This window comes from Thamnophis sirtalis, unplaced genomic scaffold (assembly GCF_051295495.1).
Source record: "Thamnophis sirtalis isolate CommonGarterSnake01/CBP01778 unplaced genomic scaffold, rThaSir2_p1.2 scaffold_1, whole genome shotgun sequence".
NCBI lineage: Eukaryota > Metazoa > Chordata > Lepidosauria > Squamata > Natricidae > Thamnophis > Thamnophis sirtalis.
Genome location: NW_028261381.1, coordinates 437,008 through 454,284, shown reverse-complemented (window position 1 = coordinate 454,284; position 17,277 = coordinate 437,008). Strand labels below are relative to the sequence as shown.

General features: G+C 43.9%; 1 protein-coding gene across 1 annotated transcript in view; it reads left to right on the top strand.

The window, feature by feature from the left end:
- Positions 1-1,008: 1,008 nt before the first annotated feature.
- ATIC (5-aminoimidazole-4-carboxamide ribonucleotide formyltransferase/IMP cyclohydrolase) overlaps positions 1,009-17,277 on the top strand; it is a 28,795-nt gene continuing 12,526 nt past the window's right edge. The window contains exons 1-11 of the mRNA XM_087706242.1: positions 1,009-1,152; positions 2,979-3,105; positions 5,165-5,241; positions 8,885-8,951; positions 10,351-10,439; positions 12,086-12,237; positions 12,339-12,495; positions 14,119-14,244; positions 14,498-14,605; positions 14,991-15,076; positions 16,412-16,501. Coding sequence (XP_087562368.1) covers positions 1,113-1,152; positions 2,979-3,105; positions 5,165-5,241; positions 8,885-8,951; positions 10,351-10,439; positions 12,086-12,237; positions 12,339-12,495; positions 14,119-14,244; positions 14,498-14,605; positions 14,991-15,076; positions 16,412-16,501 — 1,119 coding nt within the window. The 5' untranslated portion in view covers positions 1,009-1,112. The remainder of the gene's footprint in view (positions 1,153-2,978; positions 3,106-5,164; positions 5,242-8,884; positions 8,952-10,350; positions 10,440-12,085; positions 12,238-12,338; positions 12,496-14,118; positions 14,245-14,497; positions 14,606-14,990; positions 15,077-16,411; positions 16,502-17,277) is intronic.

The following is a 17,277-nucleotide window of genomic DNA, read 5'->3' as shown; positions in this document are numbered from 1 at the left end:
TTTCAAGGCTAAATCCCATAAAGAAAGACTGAAGGTGCTGGCCATGTTTTATCTTGAGAAGATTAGATTTACTTGGTACTTAAAAAAGAATTTCACAGCAAGGGAGCATAAAGATCTCTTCTGTGGTTTTTTTACAACAGCAACTCCCAATTGTTTCCAGGGAGAGAGATTTCTCCATGGACCCCGGGGGGGGGGTAGGGGGGGTAGGGGGGGCGTTTATGTATTGCCCGGATGCCACGGGATGGGGCTCTGCTTGTTTGCAAGGCCCGGGTGCTGGCATGTGGTAAACCAGAGCCATTCCATGGATCGGGGATGGGATTCCTGTTTTGCTCTAATATAAATCTGGATTTAAATTAAAGGTATTTAATTTTATTCCATTTTTCTAGACATATTCTATTTATGCAAGACACAGACAGTCCTCGACTTGCAACAGTTCATTTAGTAACCAGTTACTGCCGCACTGAAAAAAGTGGCATGGCTGTCTCTCTCTCTCTCAAGGCTGCAGCGTCTCCGTGGTCCCATGATCCCCACTTTGACCTGACAAGCAAAGTCAGCAGGGAAACCAGATTCATTTAACGACCGTGTGACTTAAGTTCACTGCATTGGTTCACTTAACGATGGTAGCAAGAACGGTCATAAAATGGAGCGAAACTCAATTCAACAAATGTTTTGCTTAGCAACCTAAATTCTGGGGGTCAATTGTGGTCCTAAGTTGAGGACTCCCTGTACAAACAATATTCCTTTTATGTTTGAAGTTTATACATTTGTATCAATGTATACAAACACACACACACACACATCTATGTATACCTATGCTGGTCTTCTTGTATTCGGGTCTTTTCCCACGTCAGAGGGTGAGAGATATACATATCTATATCTATCTATAATTGCGCTGCCCCTTAACTAGAACGCGGCGGGTCCGATTCAGGGAAGTTCCCCGCTCTTCCCTCCGGCGCTTCATCAAAGGCTCCGCGCACTCCCGGCATGCAACCGTAACTCCACCCGCTTCCTCCGACCACCACCTCCCCGTTTATATCCACCCGCCACGGGCAGGCTTCCCTTCTGGACGCGCGTTTCCTCCGGGGCTCTTTCCTCGCCAAGGCTCTGCAAAGATGGCTTCGAGGCAGCAGCAGCAGCAGCCGCAGCAGCTGGGTGAGTCCCGATCGCCGCGCCCGCCGCCTGGAGCCCGCCGGTTCCCCGCACGGCAAAGTTTCGCCCTTCTACTTTCTCAGCCGCGAAGGCGCCCCTCGCTCTTCACGGAGAGGAAGGGAGCCCCGAGTGGCTTGGGGGGTTTCCTGGGGGGCTCCGCCCGCTCTGGTGATCTGAGCCTCCGGGGGGAGGGAGGGCGGCTCCTCAGCTGCTGGGCTGAAGTTCTGCCCGATCTTAACTCGTGTTCTTCCGAAACCAGCCTCGTGACCCGCATTTTCCCCGCAGGACTGAAATTGAAGGGAAACCCTTACCCCAAAACTACGAAGCTGGAAAACAGAACCTGCGGGGACTCTCAGGTGGCTGCGGGTTAAAAATCCGTGTGGATCAGAGTCCATCGGTGCCCTGAGAGGCGAAAAGTTTTAACCTCCCCCCCCCCGTCCAAGTTGCAGCTTGAGTCCCACGGAAATCAGCGGGAGGGAGGGGAATTTCATTCTTGGGTGGAATCCCTTCCAACTGTTGGCAGAGGGTTCACTTTTCCTGCAGCTTCCTCGGCTCCCGGTGAATGAAATCCGCAACTTTTCTCCCTGCTTTGCTGGTTCCCTTTGTGCGTCTTTTTTCAAGAACCGCTTGCAAATACGCAGGAAGAGTTTACGGTGTAAAACGTCAAGTGCGACTATTTGATTCTCAGGATTGTGGTGCAAATCCGCAAACTCTGAATGAAACAGAACCCTTCAAATCCTATTGAAGGATAAAAAAACCATATTTTAAAAAAATAGAGGAACTCTTATCCCATTGAAAGGCATCTAGAATAACTGCTTAGAATGGATGAAAGTGGGAAATAAAGGCAACAATGTTGGTTTGATTGGAAAGGTCTTCTTCCTGAAGTGGAATTGATTCAGGGTAGTAGAAGTATGAATATACTGATTTATTTTCGTAGACACACTTTAAATCAAGGAAAAAAGATGGAAAGAGTTGGCCTTTATCCTAAGAGAATAATCTAAAAGCCCCAAGTTGCACTTAAATTTACATTTTTCATCCTGACTGTTTCATTCACAGTACACTACATTCACCCTCTGTATTTGTGGCCAATACATTTTTCTCTTGTGAAATTCCTGGGAAACATATATGAAATAATTTGAGTCGGAATAAATTAACAAAAGGAGCAGCTATAGCAGCTGCCCCATTATTATTCTCAGTTATCCTGGCTCTTCCGGCAGGCCTGGGGCTGTTGATCAGCATCCAGCCCCATTTTAAGTGGTATGTATGTTGTGTAATTTTAAATAACTGTATTTCTATTTTTTAATTTTTATATTCCCTTGTTGTCTGTAAGCCACCCAGAGTCTCCCCGGGAATGGGCGGCATACAAATGCTAATAAACTTCCAAACTTCCAAACTATCCCAAGTGTTACATTAGTTGGAAAGCAGAAGAACATTCCAAAATGTTTTGCAAAGGACATTTTGTAAAAGCTGCAAGGTTGTTACACAAGTCCTCCTCTTCATTCTGATAAAGTTTATTCCTCCACTCGTAGTGCCTTCCTGATGTGCAGTGCCAGCAACACTGAAGACGATTGACACTGTAATTCCGCATATATTCGAAACCCTGAATTATAGACGGTTAGAACCGGCAGCGTCTCCCTGTAGGGGTAGCAGGAAAGGCAACCTGTGACTGAAACCTACTTGGTAGATCAGTTTGTAGAAACAATCTCCTCTGTTCACTGGTGATTAACTAGCCCTTAAAATAGAACTATGGGGAATTCAGCTGGTCCTGTATGAATGTGGGGCTTTGCTGCATGTCTATATTCTTATTAAAGAATTTCTTTCTCTTCCAGCTTTATTCAGTGTCTCAGATAAAACCGGCCTGGTGGAATTTGCAAAATGTTTGACTTCTTCGGGTTTGGCTTTGGTTGCCTCAGGAGGGACAGCAAAAGCTCTTCGGGGTGCAGGTTTGAATGTCAGGTAAAGTAAAAGATGGGACTTGGTTGGCTCTCACGGTGTCATCTTTAGGCTCGGCCTGGCAACTGGGGTGACAAGGCCTCGTCTGCTCCTTCCATCCCATCGCAAAGAGATCTTTCTGGCATCAGTTGTGGGAAATGTTATTGTATAACTCAGGATTCTGCTGTGTTAAAATTTGCAAAGTGTTCTGATAAACAATTACTCATTGCTAATTGTTTAATGTTCATCCAGGGGAATATTTACTTTGAAAGGTAATGAAGTCCTAGTAGTGGCAGGTTCCCAGCTGTCCAAGGTTTGGACGAAGCAGATTTTCCAGACCCTTTTCAGTCGGGCCAGGCTACATTATACTGAGACAACCATAATGCTGCTCATGGACCTTTGGGGGCCTCAGGAGGAGGATGTCTAGCCCTTTCTGACTCTCCTAGATCTCTTAGTGGCTTTTGACACTATTGCTTGGTATTTTGCTGGACCATCTCCAGGGATTGAGAGTGGGAGATGCCATTTTGCAATAGTTTTCCCCCCCCTGCCCCCCCGGCCCCTGTGGCTGATGCCAGTAAGCGATGGTAGAGGAGAAGTCCATCCCTAGGGCCCTGTTGGGTTACTCAGCTTCTGTCTTTCTCTCCTCCTCTTTAATATCTGTATCACGTTTCTGAGAGAGTCCATCATCATCATCATCGGTATCCCATTATACTTATCCCATTATACATCTCTCCGATGGTGGACAAATTATGCTATTCAGGTACTTGCTCACTGCCTGGAGACTGAAAGGGCCTAGAGAGAGAGAAACTCAACCTTAGCAAGATGGTTATGGATCTTGGATGCAGTCATTACGGGACGAGCAAGATACCGTCACTATGTTGATGCGGTTGAATATTAATATTGATACAGATTGATAACTATCTATTATATGTGCTAAAAATTACATCAGTGACATAAAGAGATACCCTTTCCCTCCAAAGTGGTCCATTAAATCAACATTTTACTGTAAGGTACTCCTCGACTTATAACAGTTCATTTAGTGACCATTCCAAGTTTCACTGGCACTGGAAAATGTGGCTTATGACCATTTTTCACAGTTAATGACCGTTGCAGCATCCCCATGTTTATGTGATCAAAATTCAGATACTTGGCAACAGATTCATATTTACGCCTATTACTGTGTCCCAAGGTCACGTGTTCTCAAGCAAAGTCAATGTTAGATATTACTCTTAGAGTAAGCATTATATATATATCTCCCTTGGGTAGTTATTTCCTTCAAAGTTTGGGTTTGCTACACAACTCAAGATTCTAATTCTGTGCCCTGGTAATATGTAATGTATACACCATCTTAAAAAGTGGCAAAAATATCAGAAAAGGGGAAAAAAGAAAAATTACAATGTTCTGGAAAGTGCAAAAGAAGTGTAGGTATCAATAATGGCATCCCCTTTGGTATATGTATTAGGAGCAAGTTTAGTTCTAGCAATAATTCTGTCAATAATTGCTTAGTAAAGGAAGGAATCTTTCACGCTTAAGGCATTTCCAAATGGTTAAAAAAAATTGAGGTAATCTTGGAGAAAGAGAAGAAACTCTAAGAAAAATGGCAGAATTTGAAATATTAATACATAATCAAAAGAATTTATTAGGCTGCATTTATAAATTGTTATTTAAATACAACATGGAGGCAAGAAATAAAAATTGATAAAATAGATGCAGAATTTCAAAGGGAAAAACCAGTAGAACAACCTATGGAGCAAATCGATAAAATTTACACCAAGCTACAGTCTGAAGGGAAACTTGTACGAAATGTCCCATCGGTGGTACCAACGTGGTCCAAAGTATTGACCCCTCCACTTTTCCCCAAGAATCCCAAATTGACATGAAATAAGATCACACAAGTACATGGGGTCCACCATTCTTTATCCCACAGAGGAGACACTTTGCTTTTGATGCATGGCTTAATATATTCTCGTAAGTAAGAAAACAGTCCAGAGGCAGCAAAATGGGAGCCTAGATGCTGACCCTTGTGTTACATGAATGCTGTAGGTGCTACTTAATGCTTTTGACTCCTTCCCTTTTGGAACAGAGATGTTTCCGATCTTACCGGCTTTCCAGAAATGCTTGGAGGACGTGTGAAAACTCTTCATCCTGCAGTGCACGCAGGTATGTTATTCCGTTGGGAATGAATTAATACTTTATTAATACTATATTAATCCAGAAGAGCTAATTTAGAACAGCTGATAATAAAAACAGATTCTCTTACATAAAACTGTAAATTGCATGGCATCTGCAAAAAGATGGATTGATTGGAGTTTCAGTCACCGTATTTTTTGGAGTATAAGACGCACCGTTTTTCCTCAAAAAGAGGCTGAAAATCTGGGTGCATCTTATACACTGATTACAGCATTTTTTGCCTCCCGAAGCCCCGCCCCCTTCACCCAAACGGCCGTGCCTATCCTTATGGAGGCTTTCAGAGAGCTCCTGGGGGCTGGGGAGGGCAGAAATAAGCAAAAACCAGCCCATTTTTGCCCCCCCCCCCCAGCAGCATTCTATAAGCCTCCATAAGGCTATGCATGCATATTTTTTTTGACAAAAAACGGGCCCGTTTTTGCAAAAAAGCAGCTGCAGTTACCCTCACACCCCCAACTATGTTCCAGGTGGTGCCCAGACTACCCTTACTCACAGACAACACTAATCAAGAGGCAATGCAGCCAGGGCCCTCTAGCAGCAGGAGCCTCACCAGACAGGCTAGCAAAGCGGCCTCAGAGGCCCTCAGCAGGCAGAGCCAGGCTGTGGGGAAGAACACTTCATTCGCTGCCCCACTCCCTCCTCCCCAGCCAAGCGGTCCCTAAAGGAGCAAGAGATCCAGCACCTTCGGGAGATCAGGGCAATAGAACCAGTACCAGCAGGTCAAGAGGGGTCAGGTTTTTACTCGATCCTGTTCCTTCTCCCAAAGAACTCCGGAGGGTGGCGGGGGACATTAGACTTCAAAAGACTAAATTACCATCTAGTGTAACACTTCAAACGCAGTCTCTCCAGTCGATCTTGAGCTGCATCAGGCCAGGGGATCTACTAACATCAATAGATCTCTGAGAAGCGTACCTTCACATCCCTGTCCACAAGGCCCACCGCAGATTCCTGAGATTTCACTATGCAGGGACGCATTATCAATACCGAGCGCTACCATTCGGCCTCTCATCGGCTTCCAGGACAGTAACAAAAATTCTGTCAGCTGTGGTAGCGTCCCTGAGGTCACGTCTAGTGAGACTACAAGCATACCTGGACGACATCATCATACAATCACCGTCCCGCCAGCAAGCGGTCCGAGACCTCCAGGTGACCATGAGAGCCCTGCAAGACCACGGGTTCTCCGTCAACACGGACAAAAGCCATCTCACTCCCACCACCAGGTTGCTGCCTCTCGGTGCCATAATAAGACACTGTAAGTTGCCAAGTCTGTCGCAGGAGCGGATCTCCAGCCTCAGATGAAACTGATCCTTCAGATGAGAACCTCGTGGACCCCGCCCATCATCCTGCTGTCAAAACTGCTGGGCAAGATGATCTCTTGCCTATCGATAGTGCCCTGGGCGAGACTACATTCACGACAATTGCAATGGTGCCTTCTACCCCACCCAAGGGCCAAGAAGAGCAACTCCCCTTCCCTGATCCCCCTTCCCCTCAAGGTCCAGCAGTCCCTGAGGTGGTGAGATTCCCCTGCTCTGACCAAGGGCAGGAGCTCTTCCGTGAGCCGGATTGCCTAACCATCACCATGGATACCAGCCTTTTCGGATGGGGGGCACATCTGGACAATCGGGTCGCCCAAGGTAGGTGGTCCGACAGCGATCTCAAGCACAGCATAAATTGGCTAGAGTGAAATGTGGCGAAACTAGCTCTCTTTCAGACGACCATCCAAGGCCAGCACATGATGCTGTAAATGGACAAGGCACATGTCAATCACCAGGGGGGAACTCACTCCAAGTCCCTGATGGCGGAGGCAGAGCGCCTGGGGAAGTGGGCGGAGAAGCATCTATCGTCTCTTCGAGCAGAGCACATCTCCAGGGTGAGCAATATCCAGGCGGATTGCTTGATCAAGGCCACAATCATTCCAAGGTTCGCAGCTTCCTGAAGGGAGCCTCCAACTTGTGGCCCCCGGTCGTTCATCGATATCCGACTTCGGAGTTGAATGTGGTACTACAGGCTCTGGTTGAGTCTCCGTTTGAGCCCATTCGAACCTGTGACCTGAAGCACCTAACTTTCAAGACAGTATTCCTGACCGCGATCACCTTGGCGTATAGGATTTCGGAGATGGTGGCCTTGTCAGTCAGAGAGGACTTGTGTCCCCAGACAGGGTCATTCTCCACTTAGATACTTCATTTCTCCCGAAGGTCAACTCTTGGTTTTTTCGGAGCCAGGAAGTCATTCTTCCAGACTTCTGTCCTCACCCAAGACATCCTATGGAGCGCAGATGGCACAAACTGGATGTGCATCAAACCATTCGCAAATACATCAAGCGCACTGCGGCGCTCAGGCGATCGGAATCACTTTTCTTTTCAACCTGCTACCATGGGGTGTAAAGTCACCTCCGCCACCATCGGCTGATGGTTGCATGCTCGCATCGCCCTTGCCTATCAGCTCCAGCCTAAGCAAGTACCACACTGAATCACAGCCCTCTCTACAAGAAGTGCCACATCCACAGCAGCCTGGGCAACCCAAGCGCCCATAGAAGAGATCTGCAGAGCAGCTACATGGGCCTCACCATCCCAATTTGTTAGAGTTTACAAATTGGACGAGTTGGGACCTTCAGGGTATCCATGCCTCTGGAGAGACCACCGAATCACGTTCCTCCCGCCCTAGTGACATTTAGCTTGGGTATATCCCATGCTTGGACTCTCCAAGCAGCGTACAGGAGAACGACCATTGGCTTACCTGAAGGGTCCTTTTCTGTATGCTGTGAGGAGAGTCCAACCCCATCCTATGGTCTCCCTCACAGCTTCCATTTGTGTCTGATCTGGACTGACTTGAGGTGGATTTGTGACTTTCATTTCCGAATTTGACTTATGCAATCTATTTGACTGGATCTAATAACAGACTCCATGGAACCACCTTCGAACAGCGTTACAGGTCCATGCCTCCATCGAAAAGAATCTGAGGAGCCGGAAGAGGAGACACGGCTAAAGTTCTTTCAATTCAGTCCAGGGCAGTCAGGCAGAATTTAACCCATGCTTGGACTCTCCTCGCAGCGTATACAGAAAAGGACCCTCCAGGTCAGCCAATGGTCATTTCAGGAATAGTCAGCTGGAGAAGGCTGGCCTAAAACTGCTGTTCTTCACGTAGCTAACTTGGGTCCCAGCTGCATCCATTCAGACTGGAAAGTTGTCATCAAGGATTCCTCCATGCGAATGCATTTTTCAGCAGGATCGATGTGCGTGACAGGAAAAGGCATTTTATTTTTGATACCTTGTTTCACACATCAAAGGCTGAAAGTAATCTTCTATAGAATAACTTAAAATAGTGTGCTTTGCAGATATTGTTTCTCCAGTAACATTTTTAATATACAATTTCTTGGTCTGTTTCAAGCAATATTGGGATGGCTAGGATTAAAGGAGAAGAAGCTATCTTGCTTTCAGGAGTAAAACCTTTACAAGGGAATGTGATGGCACTTTTTTTTTCTTCATACGCCAACTGTTTTAAATCATTTCCTTGTTCCACTGCCATCCCCCGTTGGCCATCTTTAGCAAGGGCTTGAAGGGACCGGACTGTCTGACATTTTCTGAGCCTCTCCTTCTTTTCCTCCCACCCAATCTAGGCATCCTGGCTCGTGACATTCCACAAGATAATGCTGACATGGAAAGACTGGATTTCAGCCTTGTAAGGTAAAAGGGGTAGTTGGGGGTTAATAAATAATTATAAAGTCAACCTTTGATATCAATTGATGGAAGTTAACTTGCATAGAGATGAAAGGTTTTTCATTATAAAGCACCTCTCTTCTCTCTTTGTGAATGGACAGAATTGATGGGATGTTTTTTTTGTGAAAGTAGGGAGGGATTTGTAATTGTGCAAGAGATTGTCAAATCTTGACTTCTCATCATTTGCTTTAAAGCATTGGCAAATATGCCCTTTGGAGGTTTACCTGGCTTTATTTGAATTTCAACATCTAAGTCAACTTCAGACGTAAGAAGAGGACAAAGTGTCAGGGCCAGGCTTCGATGCAGAGATTTTGGCCTCTTACTTTCCTTAGTCTGCCACCGCATAACTTTTATCCTTTTCTTTAATCCAATATTGAAAGAAAAGATTATACTTGGTGGATTCAGTGTTGGAATCACAAGTATTCCAAGAAAGATATAGAAATAAAATGTATATCGGTTTTATTTATTTATTAAATGTTTATGTGCCCATCTCACTAATACAGCAACCCTGACTGGTTTTTGGTATAATAAAAAGTAAAAAAGTAAAGAATGAAATTAAAGTTAGGAGAGTTTCAGGGGAAAAGGGCGGCATATAAATTTAATAAACTGAACTGAACTGAACTGAGTTAATTAGAAAAACTAAGAAACAAAGATGATGGGTAGCTTCAGGCTGGGGATTTTCTCTACCTTGTTAGCTACTCCCAACATACTACACAGAGCTTTCAGGCCCTTCCAGGAGGCCAGGAGTTTGGAAACTTATAACTCAAGGCAGTCATGGTGAAAGTAAAAGTTAAGAGTATGACTTTTCTAACCTTTCAATATTTTCAATATTCTGAAAAAAGATTTTTTCAATATTCAAAGTCAAATCCATTTGCAGCTAAAAGGATCAAAAGACTTTTCAATAGGATTAAGCCCCTTAATGCTGGTCGATGAATAGGATCCTATTTGGAACTGCACTGTATCTGAGAAATTATCATTACGGAGACTATTCCCTCTATATTTATTTTCCCTCGTTCACAAACATTCTAGAAGCAGCATATAATGTGGGCAGTCTGTGAGTTAGGATCACAGAATTTTGCTCTTACCTTGGTTTATTGTAGTGCTCTTACTTTAGCCATACTTGGCACAAATATAAGAAGATCCCCCTCACCAGAGCACCAGTGTCTTGAACTGCCTTAAAATAATTCTCATCTGATGATTCAGGATAAGACTAGCATAAGACTTCATCGGCCACAGCAGGGATAAAATAACAGTTGCGTTACATTGAGACATGATAAAAAAAATTCTTGTGTTGGCAGAGGGCCATGCAAATGGCACTTCTGTGTTTTGAATATAATTTAAAGTTACTCCATGCTTATTTTTCTAGAATTGTAGTTTGCAATCTCTACCCATTTGTCAAAACGGTGGCCTCCCCAAATGTCACTATACAAGAAGCTGTTGAACAGATTGATATTGGTAAGTCAGCATGGACTATATGTTGCAGACACTTTGCTTTGAGTCAGTGCTTTGTGGATACCATCACATTTTAAGTGAAAGCACTCTTTACATATTGTGTTCATATATACTTCCTTCCATTAACCTTCCCGTTTTGTTGTGTGATACTCTGCTAAGGAAAGATTTAGAACTAAGTTGGAAGGAGGGGCCATGTAGGTCATTGAGTCCAGCCTCTGCTCATGGATGTTTTGCTCAAATCAGGGCACCCCCAATGCATGGCTTCATGAAGGTAAAATGGTTCTGCTATGGAACTACTTATGCTGTGAGAATTGTTTTCTAGCATTTAATTGGAATCTGTCTTCTTGGAATTTAAATCCATAATTTTGCATCCTGCGCTGTGGAGCAGAATTTTGGTCTTTCCCTGGTATTTGAAGAGCACCGTCGTGTCCCTCCTCCTCCTCGGCCTTCTCTTCTCAAGGCTAAACATTCCTGGCTCCTCCAGTCTGTCCTCATTAGCTCTCTTGAGTCTCTTTTTCTTGATTTGATGATAGGAGATTTAACTCATCCAGAGCCAAGAGATAGTCAGTGGTCATATTTCAATCCTACTATTGTTGCACTTTTCTCTTTTCCTGATGAAATGGGTAGAAGTGAACAAAAATAAAGTTAAAAAGTGCTAACTTTTCTTCATTTCCTGAAACAATTTGCCATATTCAGCTCCTTTCATTAACTTCTGTCTACATATTATTTTTGAAATTCACTTTGTTAATATCCAAGATTCCTGTTTACATTCAGTTTTGCTTGAAATCCAAATGAAGATTTCTCTAAGGACTCCTCTACTAAATTAAGAAAGTGAAAGCTCTTGAAACAGAGTATTTCAAAAGGAACCTTTTATTAAGAAGAATGGAAGCCATTAAATTCAAAGCAACAACTGAATCCCCTTAGGCAATGCAAGTAGAATTAAAGCAGTAGAGACCCCTCCCATTTGTTAAAATGCAAATTCTAACCAATACACAAGTGTGAAGATGTTTCCTTTATCAACTGCCCTGAGAACCGAATAAACATACATTCCATGGCTATCTTCCGTTAGGCATTAAAGTGAAACGTCCCACATGGGCATCCTAAATATCAGTTGTCACAGGGACTGCTAATGAATGGACTCCAAGGCCCTCCTCCTCCTCCCAGTGGAATGGCAGTATCACTTTTAGGGCTCTGACAATTTCATTCAAGAACTAAGCATTACATGATAGCTCTCTCCAATATTCTTCTTCCTGGTACTTTCCTAATGGTCAGTAAGAACTGAAAGGTAGCTAAACCTCTTGTGCCTCCTTACATCTTATGAAAGAGAACGTTATCGGCAGCTTTCTTGAAAGAAACTCATTGCAGGTTGTCTTCCAAAATAAGTTGTGGAAATGAAAATCGTTACTACTTTGAACCTTTTTCAAATATATGCTGATAGTAAAGTATTGCAATAACAGTATGAACTCCAGTGGTGCAAAATACTTTTTGTTTTTAATCCTTTGCTTGGGTATCATAGAGGGTGGTTTTCTTCTTTCTTTGATCTGATAAATCCTCTCTTCTCATTAGCTGAAGTCTGACCATTCCTTTGACCTTTTTCAATAACTTCTGTGCCGAATATGATATTTTCTATGCTTCCATTTTTATCACAGGAGGCGTTGCTTTACTGAGAGCTGCAGCAAAGAACCACGCCCGGGTGACAGTTGTTTGTGATCCTGGGGATTACACTAATATAGCAAAAGAAATGAAAAACTCCTCTGATAAGGATACCAGTTTGGAAATTCGGCGCCAGTTGGCTTTAAAGGTAAAGTGTTATGGCAACCTATGCAATGTGCCTATTGCACAGATAATTTTCATATTTTCATTACTTTGATGACAGCTGCATCTCCCTCCCGCTTCTTATAGGCCTTTACTCACACTGCTCAATACGACACAGCAATTTCCGACTACTTTAGGAAAGAGTACAGCAAAGGAGTATCTCAACTTCCACTGAGATACGGCATGAATCCCCATCAAACTCCTGCTCAACTCTATACTTCAGGGCCTCGACTCCCTCTCTCAGGTAGGAGGCCTTCAGAATCCCCACTTTGAAGGCACTTCAGCAGGATCATTAATAAACAGCAGTATTGTTCAAAAGACTTTGCTATGTAGTAACAGTAATTCTATCTGGTAGGTCACACCCATTGTTTTCATTTCCCTAATAGCTTAAGCTTAAAACCGCCTATGTTTTTGAGTTTAAATCTTCAGCCCTTGATGAGTAAGTGCTACAGCACATTGATGGTCTGGCTAAAGCTTTGTCATGTGAAGAACAGAACAAGTGCCCCGAGGACCCCCAGTCTCCTAGGGGACCCTGTGGGAGGAGTCATCGATGGGATGTTCTCAGACCCCATTTGCCTTGAGACTGAGGTTAAATTGAGGCCATTCCCCTCTGCCTCACTTCCTGGCTCCCAGTTTAATCTAAGTCTATCGGCCTCATAGGAGACTTATTTCTTGGCTCCTGATTTTCTTAAAATCGGTGTGAGAATTTTCCATCCTTGCCTTCCCCACCTCCTCCCTTGTCTTCCCTGTGTGCTTATGACTGCGCTGGCCAATAGCCGTGCTTTGCAGGGGCGCCTTAACGCCCCAAGACTGCTGGCAGTCATTGGGGAGCCTCCGAAGCCAGGCGCCAGGAGGTCCGAAGAGGTGCTGCGTCCCCAGTCCATCGGTCAAATTCCTTGCTAGGCATTCTTAATGTTATGTATTTGGTAGACACAAAAACTTTGTCCCCCACACGGAAGGGGGATTGGAGCGAGCGGTGTTTATCAGCTTGCTTCTTGAAGGCTTCTGCTGCATCTGCTAGAGCCTTCTTCGTGTTCTCCCATCCTTTCTTTAGAGTGTCCATCCATTCATTCAGAGACATGGAGGAGGGAGGTTCTCTAGGCAGCTCAGGCATGGGAAGAAATCCCATGCCACTGGTAATCTGGGAAGGAGTAAATCCCCTGCTGCTGTGGAGCGCATTGTTGTACGCCACTTCGGCAAAGGGTAGCAAGTCTGACCAGTTGCCTTGGTGATAGTCCACGTAACACCGGATGTATTGTTCCACCACCGCATTGGCCCTCTCTGCTGCGCAGTTCATGCTGGGATGAATCAGTTCTTGTGTGGATCCAATGGATCTCAGGACCTCTCTCCAGAGCGTGGCTGTGAACTGGACTCCAAGGTGTGAAATGATCCTCTTGGGCAATCCGTGCAGGCGATAAGTGTGTTTCACAAGCATTTTCACTAATTTCTTTGCAGACGGCAACCCTGAGCAAGCGATAAAGTGCGCCTGCTTGGAACCCAAATCAGTAACTGTCCAGATTACTCTGTTCCAATATATGGCTGTCTATTAATCCTAAAAAGAATATTTCTGGTTTCAGTATTAATTTTTAAAATTCTCTGTGTCAAAGCATGTATTTGGATCTAATGTTTTTTAGCTTTTTTACACTAGGAGTGATAAAATGTCCCTTCATGTTGTTCCCATTTCAAAATACATTTGAAGTGCTGTATTTTTTGGATACAAGGTGCGTCCCGTAGTCCAAAAATACGGTATCTTTATACATTCTAGGAAATGTCTCTGACATCATGTGCCAATGTACATAACTTTGTGAAATATATAATATTATAATGTATATACTATAGCTGAGTGAGCCTTTTCGTCTCTTCGCAGTTCTGAATGGTTCCCCGGGGTTTATAAATCTGTGTGATGCTCTGAACGCCTGGCAGCTGGTCAGGGAGCTGAAGGGGGCGTTGGGCGTTTCCGCTGCCTCTTCCTTCAAGCACGTCAGCCCAGCAGGTAGCAGCGAACCTCCAAGTCCTTACACTTACCTGAGATTCTGAGATGGCCTTGTAAAAAAAAACATGTCAGGGTTTTGGCGAAAGAAATTGACTTTCTAATAAAGTTGTGTACAATATAATGAAAAGTAATGATGTGCATTTATTAAGTGGGTCTCAGGGCAACATGTGAGGAATATTGTTAGACTTTTGTAACTTGAGAAGTCGCCTTCAGACCTTCTGGCAAGCGGCTCTCGCTCTCTTTCTCTTGCCAGGTGCCGCGGTTGGTGTGCCCCTCAGCGAGGAAGAAGCCCGGGTCTGCATGGTGCATGACTTGTACCCTACTCTGACGCCCTTGGCCGCCGCATATGCCAGAGCAAGAGGTGAGCGGGGGGGTCTCAAAAGAAGACCACACTTTCATTTAACGTTCCGGTTGGAATTGCTGCTCTCCTTGTCCTGTGTGATGGTGCATAACGGGGGACCATGGCACTGGCCAAACTGTTTAAGGCATTCTCTCACATCTCTTTCAGAAATGACTGACAACCTCATGCTGTTCAGTTCCTTTATAAATGCCAGTTGCTATGAAGTAGTAGTTGAAAAAATACCTGATTTGTCCAAATAAAGAAATAGCTTCTACACCTTTTAAAGCTCTAGAGCTGGATCCAGCCTGGGGCAGGTTCCATCCAGCTGCTGTCTTCTTTCTTCTGTACATAACACGAGTCTCACCCAGTGAGAGTTTCTTAGTTTGGAAACATTAATTTTTCCCAGGTGCTGATAGGATGTCGTCCTTTGGGGATTTCATTGCTTTATCTGATATCTGTGATGTTCCTACAGCAAAGATCATTTCAAGGGAGGTCAGTAACTGGCATTTTCTTCTACAGTCATAATTGCAGTTGAAAATAACTATATCGAGGTATGATTGCCCAGAGTCACCTTGTAAATTATTAATAAAGTAAATAAATAAATAATAATGATTTATTCGGGAATAGTTGGGGGACTTCATGGGTCAAAAGGGTATCTTGAGCTTTGTGAAGCATTAATAGGTTGATTTTGTCGTCCTCAATCTCTCAAATAAGGCTAGTTTTTGTCCATACCCCCAACAACCAAAACACAAGCTGTAAACGTACAGGAGATCAGAAGATCCTGATTTACATACCCTGTGGTTCTAAAAGTGACCCTTGCCATAGTAATTATGTGCTCCTACATTAGAGAATTAGTCTTATCCTGCCTGGTATTTATAACAGAGTGGGAATTGGGAAAGTAGTACTTTCAAATATGGAATTGTAAAAGGACTTTATGAAAGGGAAAAGGATGCGGAGAAGAGTTTAATTCTGCAGTGCTGGTTAAGGGCTCCCACAATAGGAAACTCAGCTACGAGTTGAGGGAGCATTTAAGCTCTTTCTGGACGGATGACTCCAGCAAACTGCAGGAAATTGAACAGCACACTTAAACAGATTAATAGAAGGGACCTTGTAGGTCATCTAGTCCAACCCCTGCCCAATCAGGAGACCTTACACCATTTCTGACAGATGGCAGTCCAGTCTCTTCTTGAAAGCTTCCAGTGATGAAGCTCCCACAATTTCCGAAGGCAACTTCTGTTTCATTGGTTGATTGCTCTCTCTGTCAGAAAATTTCTTAGAAGACCAGAAATCTCTAGCCAGTGTGCAGAGAACTTCTAGGCTTAACAGCTCCAGTGCAAGTTGTGAGGAACCCCACAAGTGTATTCCAAGAGAGGACTTTGGACCCACAGCCAACAACAAAGGCCTGACTTTGCATGGAATTCAGCTACTGAGCCACAGAACATCCCCCCCCCCCCACACACACGGACATTTGATGAAGCAAATTGGGTAACCTCTCTCTTTTGCAAATCTAGTTGCCTCCACTGTTCAACTATACTGTGATGAAGTGAATCTGTGCCATACATTTAAGCAAAATGACAAGATCTTCAGAGTACCAGTCAGTCAAACCCCCAAATTCTTCATTCCATTTCCTGTCCTCTGATTTTTTCTCTCCTTCACTTTCCATACTCGATCATTACTGGTTCTTTTGAGTTCCTCCTTATTACCCGTAGCATAATTCTGGCTCTTCCTTTGTACCGTACATAAATTTTTCTGTTTCTGCTATGTAAAAATCAGTACTCAAACGTTGTTGCCTTATTCCATTTGATGGTTTAACCTTTATTTTTGTAGGTGTCTGATGGGATTGTGGCTCCAGGCTTTGATGAAGAAGCCCTCAAAATTCTATCCAAAAAGAAAAATGGCAGCTACTGTGTACTCCAGGTCAGTGTTTTATTCTTGAGGATAATTAATTTAAATACCTGTCTTAATTCCATTGTGCCCCTCAGTCTAAAATCTGATTTTTTGATTTGCCATTTCCAAATGTGTTCATACAAATGAAGCTAAAAAATATGAACTCTCATTCTTAAACCTCTTTAAACTGCTTGCAAGGGTGTTTTTTTTTACTAGAGCATCAAATCTTTTTCTACAGTTAATGTAGTACATTTGAATGTCTGATCAGTCCTGGTTGATCATCTCATGGCTGCATCTTCCATCCCCCAGTACATAAGCTCCCTGAAACTCCACCTCTCTAGCCTCCTCCCCATCCACATAGTTTCATCCTAGGTATCAACCAAGTACCTTCTTAAGATGTACAATGTTCTGAGTAGCACAGTTTTTGTAGTTCTGCTGGTGTTATTGCAGGAAGCTGCAATTCATTGATGTGTTTTGTAAAATTCTTGGACATGGTACCAAGTGCCCCGATGACAATGGGTACCACTGTTACATGCTTCATCCATAGCCGTGTAGTTTCGATGGCCAGGTCACGATATTTCGTGATTTTTTTCTAGTTCTTTTTCTTTGACTCTGGCATCTCCAGGCACTGCCACATCCACTATCCGAAGACTTTTTTTGTCTTTCTTATCGACAACTGTTAAGCCTGGGGTGTTATGTGGCAGGTGCCTGTCTGTCTGGATTCTGAAGTCCAAGAGCAATTTAACTCCTTCATTTTCCATGGCTTTCTCTATTCTCCGTAGGGAATGGGGAAGCCTCCACAACCA